Source organism: Oryx dammah, unplaced genomic scaffold, assembly GCF_014754425.2.
Source record: "Oryx dammah isolate SB20612 unplaced genomic scaffold, SCBI_Odam_1.1 HiC_scaffold_27, whole genome shotgun sequence".
NCBI lineage: Eukaryota > Metazoa > Chordata > Mammalia > Artiodactyla > Bovidae > Oryx > Oryx dammah.
This window is the reverse complement of record NW_024070211.1, coordinates 115256691-115274130: the sequence shown is the minus strand read 5'-3', so window position 1 is coordinate 115274130 and position 17440 is coordinate 115256691. Positions and strand designations below refer to the sequence as shown.

Here is a 17440-nt window from a genome sequence, read left to right as displayed (position 1 = left end):
TAAATTGTAGAGTCAAAATTTAAGTAAAAGAGTTATAAAGTAGTTAAAGACCCAGAACCAACTCTTGGAACCCAAGAACCTAACAGAATACCAGTCATATAACTGGCATTCAGTGAACAATCTGGGCCTAATGACAAGAAACTACTTTTTTCTAAGCTCCCGTGAATGTTGTGAAGTTCCGTTATTCACAGATAAAATAAATATTCCAACTGAGAGAAATAACAACAACAACAACAAACCCACTAAATTTAAAATTCTTAGGATAAACTAAGTGGTAGATGGCAGCAATATAAAGTGTATTCATTTCATTTTTTAACCTAATGATTAATTCAATAATGAATCATTTACCAATGAACAACACAATTAATTTCCTTCCACTTCTTTAGCCCAAAAACAGAAGGAATATTTGTCTTATAAATTAAACACAAAACAATATTCTTTAATTGCACTTAAGCAAAAAAATCAACATTGCTTGCCAATAAAAACATTAAAATAACTCAAAATTTTAAAGAATTGTCTTTAATAAGTTTTTAAAACTTATTACACTGCTTTACACCGATTAACACTGTGGAATTTAAGGGATTATAAACATAGTTTCCAAATGTACATAAATTTAAAATTTACAAAATTACCCAAATTCTAAATAGAGAAAATCCATTTTCAGTTCAGCCGTTACCAGTTATCCACAGACAGCAGACCTCAGGTTTTCCTCTTTAGGACAAAGCTTCTATTCATTTCATAATTAAATTTGAAATATTTTAGGTAAGAACTCACTAAGGACTCTTCTAAATCATGCAATGCCATTTTCAGGGCACAAAATTAAAATGATTCCAAATTTTAATTCATATCTTGTTTCACCAGGACATAAAGGAAAATCTATGACAACAACTGAAGAATTATTTTCCACCTTACTAAGAGACATGTTTTAAAATTAAAAACCAAGAACAAATTTTAAAATAATTCATTTTTTATATCAAACAGCTGTAGACCCTATAATTGAAATAATGTATCTAAAGGTTACAAATGAAAAGTGTTAGGTATCATTCTTAAAGTGACAGATTAAGTTCCTAATCCAGTTAAAGCAATAGCCACATTTGTAGTTTAACATAAATTAAGACCTTAATTATATTTGTGACTATTTTAGACAAAATAACAAATTCCTTTGTACCTGGGAATGTAATTTATAGCAAAGCCAGGTTCATTTTCCAAACCAATCTATTTCACACTGCAGAAATACTCTGGTATAATGGTATAATGTAATTCTTGTTGTAGAATGTTGAAAGAGTAGATTCACTAAAAGCACAGAAGAGGTTTGAAGATAAATGAAGATGCTATTCATTCAAGGGTAATTTCATCTTAGAAGTATATGAAAGATGTTTCACTCACATGGGGTAGTGTATGACCTCAAATTTAAGTGTATTTTCAGCTCAAATATAATGCTGCTAGATTGATTATGTTGATACTGTATATCTAATAATGAAGAATTCTAGGCTTTTTCTGTTTAAGAAAATAGACTGTCATTTTTTTCATCTTACTGCTATGTCTTTATTGTTCTGTTTATCAGCAACAAATTTTAAAATTCTGCTTGCTGTTTACTTCTTAAACAGAAAAAAGTCTATGGTTGATATTCTAATTTGTAATCTCTCAGAACTACAGGAATGTAAATTTTTTGCTAAGTTAGGTAGATACTGATATTAGCAAACTATTCCTCTGTGTAACCATTTTATATTATTTCACTAATTACTAATAATGACAACCCTAATACCCATCTAATTCTGTTTTGAATATACTTCATTTTCACAAATTTTGTAAGACTAATTTAAATGTTTTACATATACCATACCATTTATGTGTTGAGGGATTAATACTGAGAATTTTTTTAATCTGCTAAATTCTATTTGCAATTTAAGCTCACAGTTATCTTTTTTAAAGGTCACATTTTGTACATTTAAATCATCACAGGTGCTATAAGCATATATCACCAAAATACTTTGTAATACTTCTGAGATTAAAAAGGTAACCTAATGTAACATTCAATCTGAAGAATTCAAATCAAGGAAACATCTGCAGCCTGCATTCTGCTCATTTTAGAATACTGAAAAGGATTCACTGAATTCTCTCCACCCCTTAGCTTTCCTTCTCCTCATCCTGAAAGGGAACACAGGAGCCTTGTTTTGCAGAAAATGATCAAAGTGGAAAGGATAAACATACTTTAAAAAACTAAAACTAATTTCCTTTATGAAATTTTAAGAAAGTTATATCAATTTTAAAATGTTTTACATAAAATAGCATTCTATTACTTCTCTATTAAAATAATTGCACTGGTGAATTCCTACCTGTTATATTTATATCAGGTTTAAACTGACACTTAGAAACTGCATAGAACCAGCAAACCAAAAAAAGTATTAAACCAAACTGAAAATTCAAAATAATTTCCTCGAAAATTCTGCAGGTAAATTGTCCACTGTGACCATCTGAATGATACAACAAGTTTACAGGGCTGTAAGTTCTTAACCACAGTTGTTTCCCCACACAACTGACCTGCAGTCTCAAAGAAAAGAGATACTCCTCTCTTCTGCTCTTCCCCAATCACAACATCAGGATATTACCATTTAACCTCAAATTAATATGTCCACCTAAAAGGCATCATTTGCAAAAAAGGAAAAAGCAAGTGTCCGCTATTTATCAGCATATCTAACACATTAGTGTCTGTGGTCCAGTATTAATGCAGCCTATAAAAATGCTGACTTTTTAAATGACTAAAACACATTCAACAGAAAGAATACAGTGTTTTTCTGTTGTGTTCCCTTTCATTTTTAGAGATTAAGTATTTATTCACAAAGGATAGGAAAAAATAAGAATATTAAGTAAAATAGGGACATTTCCCTTAACCTAAGCTTAAATGTTATTCTTACTTGAAATAAGTAAAAACTGCACAAGTAAAAAGTAAGGCTACTTTTTCATGCAGCATTCTAATAATCAGCTTGAGACACTGTCTAAAAAATAAATTCAATAATTAAACTTTTACAGTATTCAGATTAAGCTATACAAAAAAGAGAAACAGTTTTCTTTTTAAATTGGCTTCATATATACTAAACAAAATCCTTTCTAGAATAGAATTTTGTAATCCTATTCTAATAAACTTACTAGAAATAAATTATACAGACATTCACAAAATATGCACAATCCTTGAAAAATAGGCACTAATTCAGCATTCAACATCATCTTGTAATTATACTGCTTTCACCTTTTTCAAAAGAATTTCCCATTTATTACCTAACTTGAACTTCATAATAACCCATAATATAGGTAAGACTACCTTCATCACATTTTAGAAATCCAAAAGCTGCAATATAGCTTTCACGTCTTAATGTAATCCATAAATTGTTATATATAATCTGCTAGGAAATGTCAGAAATTATTTTTGAATTAAGTTCAGTTCATCTACCTATTTCTAGATAAAACTCCAAAGATCTGTATCACACACTTAACTGGTATGCAGCGAAGTGTTAACAAGCATAGACTTGACCCAGACTCCCTGAGTTTGCACTCCAGCTCTGTCGAGTACTAATTATATAAGTTTGGGCCAACTGCTTAACTTTTCTGCCTCAACTTCCTAATCTGTAAAATGATAATAATAATGCTACTTACCTCATATGGTGGCTGCATATGAGGATTATCTATGATACCTAAAGTAGATATAATAAGACCTGGCACATGGAGTAAGTACGGTGTAAATTTTAGCTACAGTTATTATTGTTGTTCTATTAGTATTATCTGCAGAAGGGGGATTTTAACAGCACTAACTTCATACAGTTATTATAAGGATTAAGTGAGTTCCTAAGAATTAAATGCTTAGCACAGTGATTAGCATGTAGCAGGCACTCAGCCAATGCTGCTGGTGTCTTTTTACCTCCACAATTTATGGGCTCTATGACCTTAGCCAGACTTTTCCTGCGCTTCAGTTTCCACATATTTATTTGTTTTTTTTTATTAAAATGCATTTTTTTAATTTATTTTTTATTTTACTTTACAATTCTGTATTGGTTTTGCCATACATTGACATGAATCCACCACAGGTGTACATGCGTTCCCAAACATGAACCCTCCTCCCACCCAATTTCCACTTATTTAAAACTGAGCTTAATAACAAGTACCATACACTTGGGTCATGGTAATGATTGAATAAGATGTCTCTCAGAAAAGCTCTTTAAAAAGAGTGCCTTCAACAACAAAAGCATTCAATACTTAATTCTAAAACAGGCCTTATTTAGTAAATACTATTAAAATAATATTTTGTTTGAATTAAAGCAATCTATACTAACAACTTTTAGGCATACAATGAAAGAATGATTAGAAAATTATTAATGTTCATATAGATTTAAATACATCCAAAAATAATTCTTACACCTAACATTTGCTTTAATCACTTTAGGTATTACAAAGCCTCCAAGCTTTCATTCCTGCTGCTGACACTGATAATGCGTACTTCTGTCAAAGAACCAGGAAAGAAGAAAATAACCAGTATTCACCACCGTATGTTTAAAATATACCAGGTGCTTTTCTAAGTGCTTTAATGTTTATACACATTTCATATATTTTTTAACACATTCAACCTTCATGACATCCAGTAGGACAGCTTCTATTATGTCTGCATTTTAAAGATGAGGAAACTTAAAACAAACAGTAATGTTTGAGGTATCTGGAACAGAGATTATTTACTCATTTCACTTGTGGAATCTGCTAAAAAAGACGAGATACTGAATTCGTAAAGACATACATTTCTTGAAGAAAAATCAAATAAAGTATTTTCTGCAGAAAACTTTGAAGTTCATATATATTTGCTTATACAGTATTTCTAGACATGTGCTGTCCAATACAAGAGCTGTCAGCTACATATGGCTATCGAGTACTTGAAATGTGGCTGGCACAAATTGAGATGTGTAAAATACACATCAGATTTTGACCTTAACATAAAAAAAAAGGAAAAACATCCCGTTAATAAATTTTGTATTGATTATGTTAAAATGATAATACTTGACAATATTACATGAAATATATTTATTAAAATTGATTTCAGATTTCTTTTTACTTCTTTTAGTGTGGCTACTAGAAAATTTTAAACTATTATACATATGTGAGTGGGCTTCCCTGGTGGCTTAGTGGTAAAGAATCCACTTGTAAAGCAGAAGACCACCTGCAATGCAGAAGAAGCTGGTTCAATCCCTGGGTCGGGAAGATCCCTTGGAGAGGGAAATAGCAACCCACTCCAATATTCTTGCCTGTCCATTCTTGCATGGACAGAGAAGCCTAGCAGGCTACAGTCCATGGGGTCACAAGAGTCAGACATGACTTAGTGACTAAACAATGGCCACCACCTTACATATAAGTGGGCAACATTATATACATTATGTATTGATCGGGCAGTTGGTTTAGGGGATAGAGGATAGTAACAGAGAATTGTATCAAAGTTCTTTTCCAAACAGTACAAGCTTCAAAGTGGAAATAATACTATGAAATGGAAGATTTCTCTCCCTAATGTTTGTGTATGTATAACACTATGTCGGAGAAGGCAATGGCACCCTACTCCAATGCTCTTCCCTGGAGAATCCCATGGACGGAGGAGCCTGGTGGGCTGCAGTCCATGGGGTCGCTAAGAGTCAGACACAACTAAGCGAACTCACTCTCACTTTTCACTTTCATGCACTGGAGAAGGAAATGGCAACCCACTCCAGTGTTCTTGCCTGGAGAATCCCAGGGACGGGGGAGCCTGGTGGGCTGCCGTCTATGGGGTCACACAGAGTCGGACATGACTGAAGCGACTTAGCAGCAGCAACAGCAACACTGTATGTACGCACTGCCATATATATGTATGTGTACACACAAACACACACACATAGTACTGCTTGTGAGAACCAGAGGGCACATTACTCTAATATTTCATAATATTCAACATACAAGATTATTTTATGACTAGGCAAACACTTCAGGTAACAACAATACTTCATGGATAAAAGAAGGAAAGCAAATCTAAGACAAAAATAACAGCCATAGGGGAAAATTTTTTTAATTTTCTTTTAAACTGAAATCATAAAGAGGTTTCTTTAATCAAAAAAAAAAAAAAGTCTAACCATTTAGTTCCAGGAACATAATAAATGCAAAGCCTATGCGCTATGTAAAATTTAAATTTCCTGATGGCTTAGGTGGCTAACTACTAAAGTATCTAATGCTTAATATCTGGTATTTTCTAGGAAATATCCAGCTTATGGATACCTGTCACACTGTTAGATCAATTTTATACATTTAACTGATTCTTCCAAATGGTACTCATCCACTATATAGAAGAAAATTACTCCATAAAGTTTACATCAGATATCTGGAAAAGTCACATTTATAGTCATGGCTACTATCAGCTGTCAAGTCAAAGAATATTGAAGAAAACCAAGAATTTTTAATATATGCTGGTTAATTCATCATCTAAGTGACATGTGTAGGATAACAAAAAATTAAAACAGTTATGCAAAATTCTGCATTTTAAAAGATTCTTATTTTCTGGTTTTAGCTTTAATTGCAACTATGATTTGAGATGAATGTTGAGAAAACAAATCAATAAGAACCATAAAAACAGAATTACTAAAGAAGGTACACACTAAGATTTCTTTTTTCTTTCCTTCTCCAGATTATTTAAAATGTTAAATTTTTTTAACGGTAATATACTGATATCTTGGTTTATACCAAAAACTAGTTAAGCCATCTATTCTAGGGTTTCTTAACACATTTACATTTAGGGTGGGATAATTCTTTCTGGGGCGGGACTGTCTCGTGCACTGTTCCACAGAATCCCTGGCATCTACCCAACAGATGCCAAAAACAGCCTCCCCAACAGCTGTGACCATCAGAAATGTCTAAATGCTGTCAGATGTTCTCTGGGGGTCTGAAACCCTCCCTCAGCTAAGAACCACTGGTCTACTCTTACCCAAAATAACATTCCTACCAGTGAAAATTACTGCAGTACTTCCTAAACTAATATTCTTTAGTTTTAGTGGCTCTTCATACAGGATACCCAGAGAGCTTCAGCTGGGAGATCTATAAACCTGATACCATACGCAGAATTGCCCAGGTATGTCTATATCTATGTGTGTGTTGCAATGTTTTCTGGAAAAATATCCCATAGCTGCATGAGACTGAAAGAATTATCCCCAAAATGGCGACTAAAACAGGGTTAAGAATTAGTGCTTCAACTAAAATAGTCACTGTGCCCTGAAGCTATCTTTTCAAAAATATAAAGACTGAAGACACTATTTCATACATAACAAATAATTTACTTGTGTTATCAGTTATCAAGCAAGACTGCTTCTACCCCACTTGTAAACCATTCATTCAACAAATATTTACTGAGCACACTTTATATGCTAGGCACTATATTATTAGTATTTGAAAACTAAACAAACTCCAACTTCCTTATGTCCCTGCCAAAAAGAAAGTATAAAATACTCATTTATTAAATATAACCAACCTAGAATTTCTGCTTCTCAAAGATTAACATAAGAAAATACACTAGTTATAGTACTAGTGCCTAAAGATAAATGTAAGTAAATAAAATTTATATTCTTTGTAAAAATATACAAATCTTCTAAAAGAAGTAAAAAAACTTGAAAGAAACTTAAAAATACTCATTCTCATACAAATATTGTTCAAACACATTTCCTTCTATCTTTTCCTTCTTTCTCCGACTTAAAAGTAAAACGTACTGAATGACATACTGATCAATCATTAAGTCCAGAAGATACCAAGTTGTGTTTAAAAAAAGAAAACACAAGACGACCAAGTGCCTAGCATCATGCCTACAACACAGCAGCAGCAGTCCCTCTTTCTTTTCTTTCTGTCCTCAAGCTCACAATCTCATTTCCAACAAATGGCTTGTCTTAAATTTCTAAGTTATCTTTTAGGTGCTACACGTTAAAACACTCTTTGTGATTCAAACTATGCAAGCTAACCAAACAAAGAGCAGCTAAATATGTAAAATGTTTCAATATTTGTAATTCCATAATCTACATAAACATTTCTCTTTTCTTTAAAAGCAAACAATCCCCAAGTATCCTGTTCTTCCTATAGTGCAGTTTAAAGTTTACAGGGCCACAAATCTTGTGGATTACACAACTGTGATATAAAACTCGAAGAGCTATTATATTCAATAAGTGGTCTGGGGATAATAGGCACTAATGTAATCAATAAATATGTAAGGCGTCGCTGAAGAAAAATATGTCTGCTTCATAACCACCAAATGGATTAAGGCTAGCATGAGTACAATGAGAGAGTGACACTTAAATACGCAGTGAATAAATCTTTACAAGTTAGTTAGAAAATAGGTTTGTGCCTATAAATGAAGAAATCACCCCAAATAATCAATACTAGCATATTTGGCCAAAACCAAAAAGTAAAAAAATACTGTATGTAAATAATATGTAAATAATTATTTACATATTTACCTGCACAGCAAGAGAAGCTGCATTGTCAGAAAGCAAAATTTGCTCCCCTGTAGAAATACAATGAAAGGTCTGAGTCAAAAGCATAACTACTAAACAAGTAAAATACACTTATAAATGCTTTTTACTTTAAAAAACTATTCCTATTTCTAAAAAGAAAGCGTAATCATGAAGTTCTATATCAATGTTACAAGATTATAATTTGGATTAAAGTATCATGATATGTAAATAACAATGAAGACTATTTCCTCTAAATCTATTTGATCACTTATTATATTTTATCAGCAATATGTACGTAAAACTGCTCACTTAAAAATGAAAGCTTTCTTCAAGTTTTTAAGAAATAATCCCTTTCATTAAAATTAAGTAAAAGAGTATCTCTGCTCAAACCTCTCTAGTTAAAAGTAAAAGCATTCAAACTCGTATAAAACCAGCTCACAGTTAATATTGCACAGTGTGTCTAGATCTGTCACACAAAAGAAAGATGACAAGTTCACTGCAATAAAAATTCCATGCTTAGAAGACGAGGGCTGCTGCCTATTAGTCTTCATTACTTTGCAGTCTTCTGACAACGGTAGCAGGCTGCTGAGCCCCAAATGGGGTCCATAATGTGATCTGATGATATATGAAGAGCTGCTAACGGGAGCCTGAACCATCCTAGCCTATACATTTTAACAGTTCCTTTTTACTGAGAGCCCACTTTACCACAGGACTTCAAAAATCTGCTGTGTCAGCTATTGGCGCAGTAAATCTGCCAACTACTCCTGCAACCACATCATATTACACTGTCTACAGCAGCCAATATAATGAGTCAATAATAAACTAAGCACCTTACAGACCATGAATAGTTGGTTTACACTGGCACATACAAGTTTAGGTAAAATCTCCCAGACAAATTATACAAGGGAATTCCTTCTTTATGTTTCATGTTCTCTTTGCATTAAATTACATCATCAATGGGTGTTTTTTGTAGTAAATATATTTTGATATATTTGATATGTACTTGATATATCTGAGCTTCCCAGGTGGTTCAGTGGTAAAGAATCCACCTGTCAATGCAGAAGTCACAGGACATGCAGGTTTGATTCCTGAGTGAAGATTCCCTGAAGGAGGAAATTAGCAACCCACTCCAACATTCTTGCCTGAAGAATCCCATGGACAGAGGAGCCCTGGACTACAGTCCGTGGGGTCACAAAGAGTCAGACATGACTGAACACACATATTTTGATATGAAGCCATTTTTAATGGAGAATAAGCACCTACCTTTCAGTTGCTGATACAATGTAGCATTTTCAGGCCAAGGTTCTGCAGCTGTGGAAACAGGTACACAGGGCAAAAATATATCAATAACCAACCAAATTAATAAACACATACATTTTCCTAGAGCATTTAATGTCAAGCATAAATTGCCAAGGATTAAATTACCAAGGATACCTTAAATATGGCAACTAGTCACATTACTGTAGATTCTATGAGAACCTATAAAAGCAAGTTAGATAATTTCATTCAAATGAATGTTTGGTGGCAGTTTAATTTTTTATGGGGAGGAAATGGAAGACATTTTGCCCAATCAAAAGTGAAAATTAAAAAAATAAAACTGCCTATTCCTTTAGCCTCCTTCAAACACAGACATATCCAAAATTATATTCATACATATAGAAAGACACTGAATTTCAGCTATCAAAAAGAAAAATAGTGAAACAATATTTATATTTTACTGTAAACTTTTAACAAAGTAAATTTGCAGAAGACACTTTATGAAAGAATCAAATCTATGCATATCAGGCTGTGCATCTTTCCTTACAAGCTGGCAGTATTTAAACAGGGGAATCCTGTTGTCTACGTTTAATTGCCTTGAACCCAATATCATCATCTCACAAAAGCAGAGAATACAATGAAGCAGTAAGTATCTATCAAAACAATGTGAAATAAAGTTGGTGAAGCTCATTTTAGGCCTAAAGTCAGGCCTGACCTGGACTCTTAACCTCTCATCTAGCAAAGACTCCAGCTACAAAGAGTATTAGCAACCTACCAGTGCTTGGAAAAAGCCCAAGATTTGAATTTGTCTAATCAACTGCACATAAGAAGCAATGCCTCCACAGACAGAATATTCAGGATATTATTTGCTGAATTCTTTGTAAAATCCATAAAACATCAAAATCACCAATTCTAACACACTAACTATATTTGCTGTCAGCAAGAAAGTCAGTCAAATATATGAAATTTGATTAACTTTTCTTAGGGTGTTTAAACTAATGCAGTCTCTGTGACATAGCAACAAATTATTTTTTAATATATACTTCTAGATGGTTTTTTAAAAAAGAAATTTATACACATGAATCATTTTTTCTTTTAAGAATGATCATTTAAGATGTATTCACTTAAACAGTCTTAGGAGGGGGTGGGAGGCGGACACCTTAATTTGCTTTTACTTCCACTTTAGAATGAAAAGAAAAAGGTGTAGTAATTATTATAAACTGTAAAATTTGGTTTGGTCTGGGCTACACAAAATCAAACTTATACTTAGGGACACCATGAAATCACCAAGCAAATAAATCATAGTTTTGTACAGTTATGCACAATATTACAGACCTTCCTCAACTTACCGTGGAGTTACAAACTGTAACTTGAAAATGCATTTAATATACCGCACCTACCAAACATTATAGCCTAGCCTAGCCTACCTTAAATGTGCTCAGAACACTTACATTAGCTTACAGATAGGCGAAATCACCTAACACAAAGCCTGTTTTATAATAAAGTATTGATAATATCTCATGTCATTTATGGAATACTGTACTGAAAGTGAAAACAGAAAGATTTTATGGGTATAAAATTATTTTAAGTGCCCAGCTGTTCACCCTTGCAATTTCTGGCTGACTGGAACTCCGGTTCCCTGCAGCTGCCCAGCATCAAGATAGAGTATCCCACTACACATCACTAGCCCAGGCAAAGATCAAAATTCACAATTTGAAGTACAGTGTCTACTGAATGCATATCACTTTTGCACTATTGTAAAGTCAGAAAATTCTAAGTCAAACCATTGTTAAGTTGGAGACTATCTTACTATGTTACTGTAAACCTTTTAACAAAGTAAAATTTCAATAAGAATCCAATTAACCAGTGTTAACAGTTTTAAAAATAAAAGGCAGGGAAACAAAAACAAGCTGACATCTGCAAACTACTCAAAAATAACCTTTTAGGATAAACTGTATGGTCAGCATACCTACACCATTTACATTCATATGCGAACAATACTGTGAGGTTCATTTGTTATAAGAAACTACATCATCAAAGATTCAATTATTTATTAATGCATTTATTAATCTTATTAAAGCAATAAAGCAAAGGAATAAAATTTACAAAAGTTCCAAAGACACTGAAATTAAGTTCCTTGAGGGCAAAAATGTGTCACATGCATTGTCTATGCCACACTGTGCCAAGTTTTACATCCAGTGGTGTTCATTAATCGTGCATGGAAAGAAAACGGATATTAAGCTTATCACTCAAGTCCCTAAACATTCTGGCTAATCAAAGTTTTACTGATCAATATGTTAAAGTACTGCTGCTGCTGCTAAGTCACTTCAGTTGTGTCCAACTCTGTGCAACCCCAGAGACAGCAACCCACCAGGCTCCCCCATCCCTGGGATTCTCCAGCAAGAACACTGGAGTGGGTTGCCATTTCCCTCTCCAATGCATGAAAGTGAAAAGTGAAAGTGAAGAGTGAAGTCGCTCAGTCATGTCCAACCCTTAGCGACCCCATGGACTGCAGCCTTCCAGGCTCCTCTGCCCATGGGATTTTCCAGGCAAGAGTACTGGAGTGGGTTGCCATTGCCTTCTCCAGTTAAAGTACTGCTGCTGCTGCTGCTAAGTCACTTCAGTCGTGTCCGACTCTGTGCAACCCACAGACAGCAGCCCACCAGGCTCCCTCGTCCCTGGGATTCTCCAGGCAAGAACACTGGAGTGGAATGCCATTTCCTTCTCCAGTGCATGAAAGTGAAAAGTGAAAGTGAAGTCACTCAGTCGTGTCCGACCCTTAGCAACCCCATGGACTGCAGCCTACCAGGCTCCTCTGTCCATGGGAGTTTCCAGGCAAGAGTACTGGATTGGGTTGCCATTGCCTTTTCCGGTTAAAGTACTAGGGTGCTCTAATTAAATATTCTGATAATTTTAATTTTTGATTAGCTATTTTGTATACATACGAGACCATGGATTACAAATTTTCAAAATAGAGTAACATACATTTAGCATTAAATATATGCTGAATATAAGTGTTCTTTAATAAATCAGAAGCTAAAGTCACTACTCTGCAATATCAGAGGTCTCATAAGAACAGGAACTTATATGTTTAGCAAGTTCAGTTAAAAAATCATTTATCATCACCAGCCCCACTCCCATTCTCCTGATCTAATACAACCGGCATATTTAAAAGAAATCTTAAAAAAAAAAACAAAAATAAGAAATAAAAGAAATCTTGCAACATATTCAGTTCAGTTCAGATCAGTCGCTCAGTCATGTCCGACTCTTTGCGACCCCATGAATCACAGCACGCCAGGCCTCCCTGTCTATCACCAACTCTCAAGAGTTCACCCAGACTCATGTGTGTCGAGTTGGTGATGCCATCCAGCCATCTCATCCTCTGTCAAACCCTTCTCTTCATGCCCCCAATCCTTCCCAGCATCAGAGTCTTTTCCAATGAGTCAACTCTTCACATGAGGTGGCCAAGGTATTTACTCAACCACAAATAAGAATAAAGAAGTTGAACTGGGCTTCCCTGGTAGCTCGGGTAAAGAATCTGCCTGCCAATGCAGGAGACATGGGTTCAATCCCTGGTTCGGGAAGATTCCACATGCCATGGAGCAACTAAGCTCATATGCCACAACTACTCAGCCCAGGAACCACAACTACTCAGCCCATGCACCACAACTACTGATGCCAGTGTGCTGCAGAGTTTCATGCTCCACAAGATGAGAAGCCACCGCGAGGAGAAGCCCATGCACCATGACAAAGGGTAGCCCCCACTCACTGCAAGCAGGGAAAAGCCCACGCAGCAACGAAGACCCAGCAAATCTAAAGACAGAGAAAGAAAGGAAGAAAAGAAAATTATTTTTTAAAAGTTGTTATTAAGAACCTAAAGCTGAAAATGGGTTTGGCAGAGTATATTTTCCTTTATCCAATTTCTGCTCTAACTCAGAAACTATTACTGAAAAGAAATTCGCAGAAAGTAACTCTGCCAGAACATTTAATGTTGTCTTCACAAACAGAAAATAGAAAGAAGAGAAAGTGAAGTTGCTCAGTCATGTCTGACTCTTTGCAACCCCGTGGACTGTAGCCTACCAGGCTCCTCCATCCATGGGATTCTCCCAGCAAGAATACTGGAGTGGGTCACAAACAGAACATTTCATTTAAAAAGGGAAGGCAAGCTGATGTAAACCTATATAACCATGCTATGTCAACAGCTTGGAATTCCAGTACACCCACAGACCAGAAGGGAAGAAATGGCAGAGTATGCAGGGAATGATCTCACCCATGAGCAGTTCAGAAAACATAAACATCATCGATTTAAGTGCATCACCTATGTGAATCAGCTCACATTTTAAGCATGACATGGGAGAAGAAATGGCTGGTGTGTTATTCAAGAGAGACAAGAGCGAAAATCCTAAATTGTGTGGCATGGCATTGGATCTACAAACCAACCATGTAGCTATCTTTCTAGGAAATAAGTCTTCATAATAAGCAAGTCTAGGAATCATAAACATGATACACACATAACAAAGTACAAAGCCTATTTCTTGGTTTGGGTAATATTATATAAAGCCTTTTCATTGAGAATGCCTATTATGTGAAAGACAAAGTCCAAAAATACGATTATTCCCCACTCCTGTTTCCAAAGGTCAGGCAGGTCAATACCCACCCTTGCCCTTGATCATGTATAAAAGAGAGGGAGATGAAGAATTCAAAATCATAGTGCTGATAAAAGCCTTAAATATCTCAGTATTTAAAAATAAAAATCTTTTTAAAACAATATTAAAACATTTTCATCTCTTACTAGTTTTCCCTCAGTCAACCTAAAATGTTTTAGACCACACTAATCCAACAGTGAATAAAATTTCATGACTCATCCTACTTTCAAGTTCTACCACCAAAAGCCCTCCCTGATATGAAGAGCCTTTTTAGACTTGCCTTAAGGAAGGACCAGCCTTAGAATAAATATAGAAGGTTAGACTAAAAGTTTCTGGAAAGGAGACTGATTAAAAAACGGGGACTGAGAGAGAACATTGTCCAAGGCTGTCAAGATACAAGATACTGGTATAATTAGCGTATCAAAAGTAGACTTTATGCTTAATACACCTCAACAGTTCTGTGGCTTTGGGAATAAAGATCAACTTGACCTTACACATTGCTCTCTCTACCTCTCTGGCCTCATCCTTCTTTTCCAACCACCCTGCACATCAGCCACACTGGCCTTCACCCAGTTTCTGAACGCATCAGGTTTCTTCCTGCACCGGAAATTCATTTAAGCTGTTTCCTTTGTTGTTGTTGTTGTTGTTGTTCAGTTGCTCAGTCGTGTCCAACTCTTTGCGGCCCCATGGACTGCAGCACGCTAGACCTCTCTGTCCTTCACCATCTCCTGGAGTTTGCCCAAGTTCATGTTCATTCCATCGGTGATGCTGTCCAGCCATCTCATTCTCTGACACCCTCTACTCTTTCTGCCCTCAATGTTTCCCAGCATCAGGGACTTTTCCAATGAGTCATCTATTCACATCAGATGACCAAAATACTGGAGCTTCAGCTTCAGCATCAGTCCTTCCAGTGAATATTCAAGGTTGATCTCCCTTAAGATTGACTGGTTTGATCTCCTTGCTGTCCACAGGACTTTCAGGAGTCTTCTCCAGCACCACAGTTCAAAAGCATCAATTCTTTGGTCTTCTGCTTTTTTTATGGTCTAGCTCTCACAACCACACATGACCACTAGAAAGACCATAGCCTCAACTATGTGAACATTTGTCGGCAGACTAATGTCTCTGCTTTTCAACACTGTCTAGGTTTGTGATGGCTTTCCTGCCAAGAAGCAATCATCTTCTCATTTCATGGCTGCAGTCACCATCCACAGTGATTCTGGAGCCCAAGAAGAGGAAATCTGTTACTACTTCCACCTTTTCCCTTTCTATTTGCTATGCAGTAATGGGGCCAGGTGCCATGACCTTAGTTTTTTTTTAATATTTAGTCTTTAGCCAGCTCTTTCACTCTCCTCCTTCACCCTCATCAAGAGGCTCTTTCTGCCATTCAAGTGTTTCCTTTACCCTGGAGCAATCTTCCCCACCCACCGTGTCCTTACATCTCAGCAAAAACATCACTCCCTTACGTTGGTCCAGCTTCATGGACATACATGTGAGCAGCTGCACAGGGGTGGTACTTGAAGGGTTCTATTCTCAGTTTAACAGTCTACTATGGCAGTCCGAGAATTCTTTTAAACAAGGGGGCTCCACATTTTCATCTTGCACTGGGCCCTACAAATTATGTAGCTGGTCCTGTCCTCAGGGACGACTTCAGTGACCTCTAGAATAGTTCAAAGCCTCTCTTTTCCAAGCTTAAACAGCATGTACACTCCTTTGTACCACTTACCAAGGTCAACATTTTCACAGGGATTTGAGGACTATTTGTTTCTCTCCCCCACTTTAGAATGTAAGCCCCATAAATTCAATGTTCAGTTCTGATTTTTGCTTACCACTTCATTCCTAGAGGGCTTTCCTGGTGGCTCAGAGGTTAAAGCATCTGCCTGCAATGTGGGAGGCCAGGGTTCGATCCCTGGGTCGGGAAGATCCCCTGGAGAAGGAAATGGCAACCCACTCCAATATTCTTGCCTGGGAAATCCCATGGATGGAGGAGCCTGGTGGCCTACAGTCCATGGGATTGCAAAGAGTTGGACACGACTGAGCAACTTCACTTTCACTTTCATTCCTAGAACCCAGTGCCAAATAGGCAATCAGCAAATGTTAGTTGAATAAATGTTTGTTTTTACTATTACTGCTATCATTATTGTTAATGATTCTGTACTGTTTAGGCTAAAAATGCAGCAGAGAAGACAAGAAAACTATACAAAATGGCCAAAAAAGGTAAATTTTTATCCCTGATGGCTCAGATGGTAAAGAATCTACCTATAACGCAAGAGATCCAGATTTGATCCCTGGGTCAGGAAGATCCTCTAGAGAAGGAGGTCACAAAGAGTCAGATATGACTGAGGGACTAACACACACATTGGGGTTCTCTGGATGAAGTGAAAGTGAAAGTGTAAGTCGCTCTTATCTGACTACGATTGTAGACTGTAGACTGTAGTTCTACAGTCCCTGATGGACTGCAGTTCACCAGGCTTCTCTGTCCATGGAATTCTTCAGGTAAGAATACTGGAATGGGTTGCCATTTCCTTCTCTAGAAGATCTTCCTGACCTGGGTCTCCTGTACTGCAGGCAGATTCTTTACTAACTGAGTCCCCAAGGAAGCCCCAGAGAACGCCAACTCTACAGCCAATAACACAACTATAAAAATATTAAACAGCTCCCTGAAATAGCTGGCAGAATCTAATCCTGTAAACTTACCCTAAAACTGGAAATCTGTTTCTGTTTTATATCAAATACATAATGTCCATTGGATATTCCTACTGCAATACTCCTCAGACCATCACCAATGCCCTCAACCATCTGACAAGTCATCTCACTATTCCCCTGTCGATATTCTTTAACTCTAACCTAGGGATTACCACTTTTTAAAATCTCTTGTCCCCATCAATAAACTATTTGAATATGCAGACCCAAATAGATTTGGACATCATAGAGCTGGTATTCCTAACCTAGTGAATCGTGCACATTAAAAAACACACTAAAAAAGAAACAGTTAAAAAGTTGAAACCTAAATTCCAGTATTTCTTTTCCATACTTGAAAGGATTATCTAGCAC

The 17440-nt window shown here is 36.0% G+C and overlaps 1 protein-coding gene across 2 annotated transcripts in view; it reads right to left on the bottom strand.

The window, feature by feature from the left end:
- Positions 1-17440, bottom strand: part of MTX2 (metaxin 2) — an 80175-nt gene that overhangs the window by 35590 nt on the left and 27145 nt on the right. For both annotated transcript variants that reach the window (XM_040228222.1, XM_040228223.1), the window contains exons 2-3: positions 9750-9797; positions 8490-8536 (exon numbers count right to left, since the gene is read on the bottom strand). In XM_040228222.1, coding sequence (XP_040084156.1) covers positions 8490-8536; positions 9750-9797 — 95 coding nt within the window. The remainder of the gene's footprint in view (positions 1-8489; positions 8537-9749; positions 9798-17440) is intronic.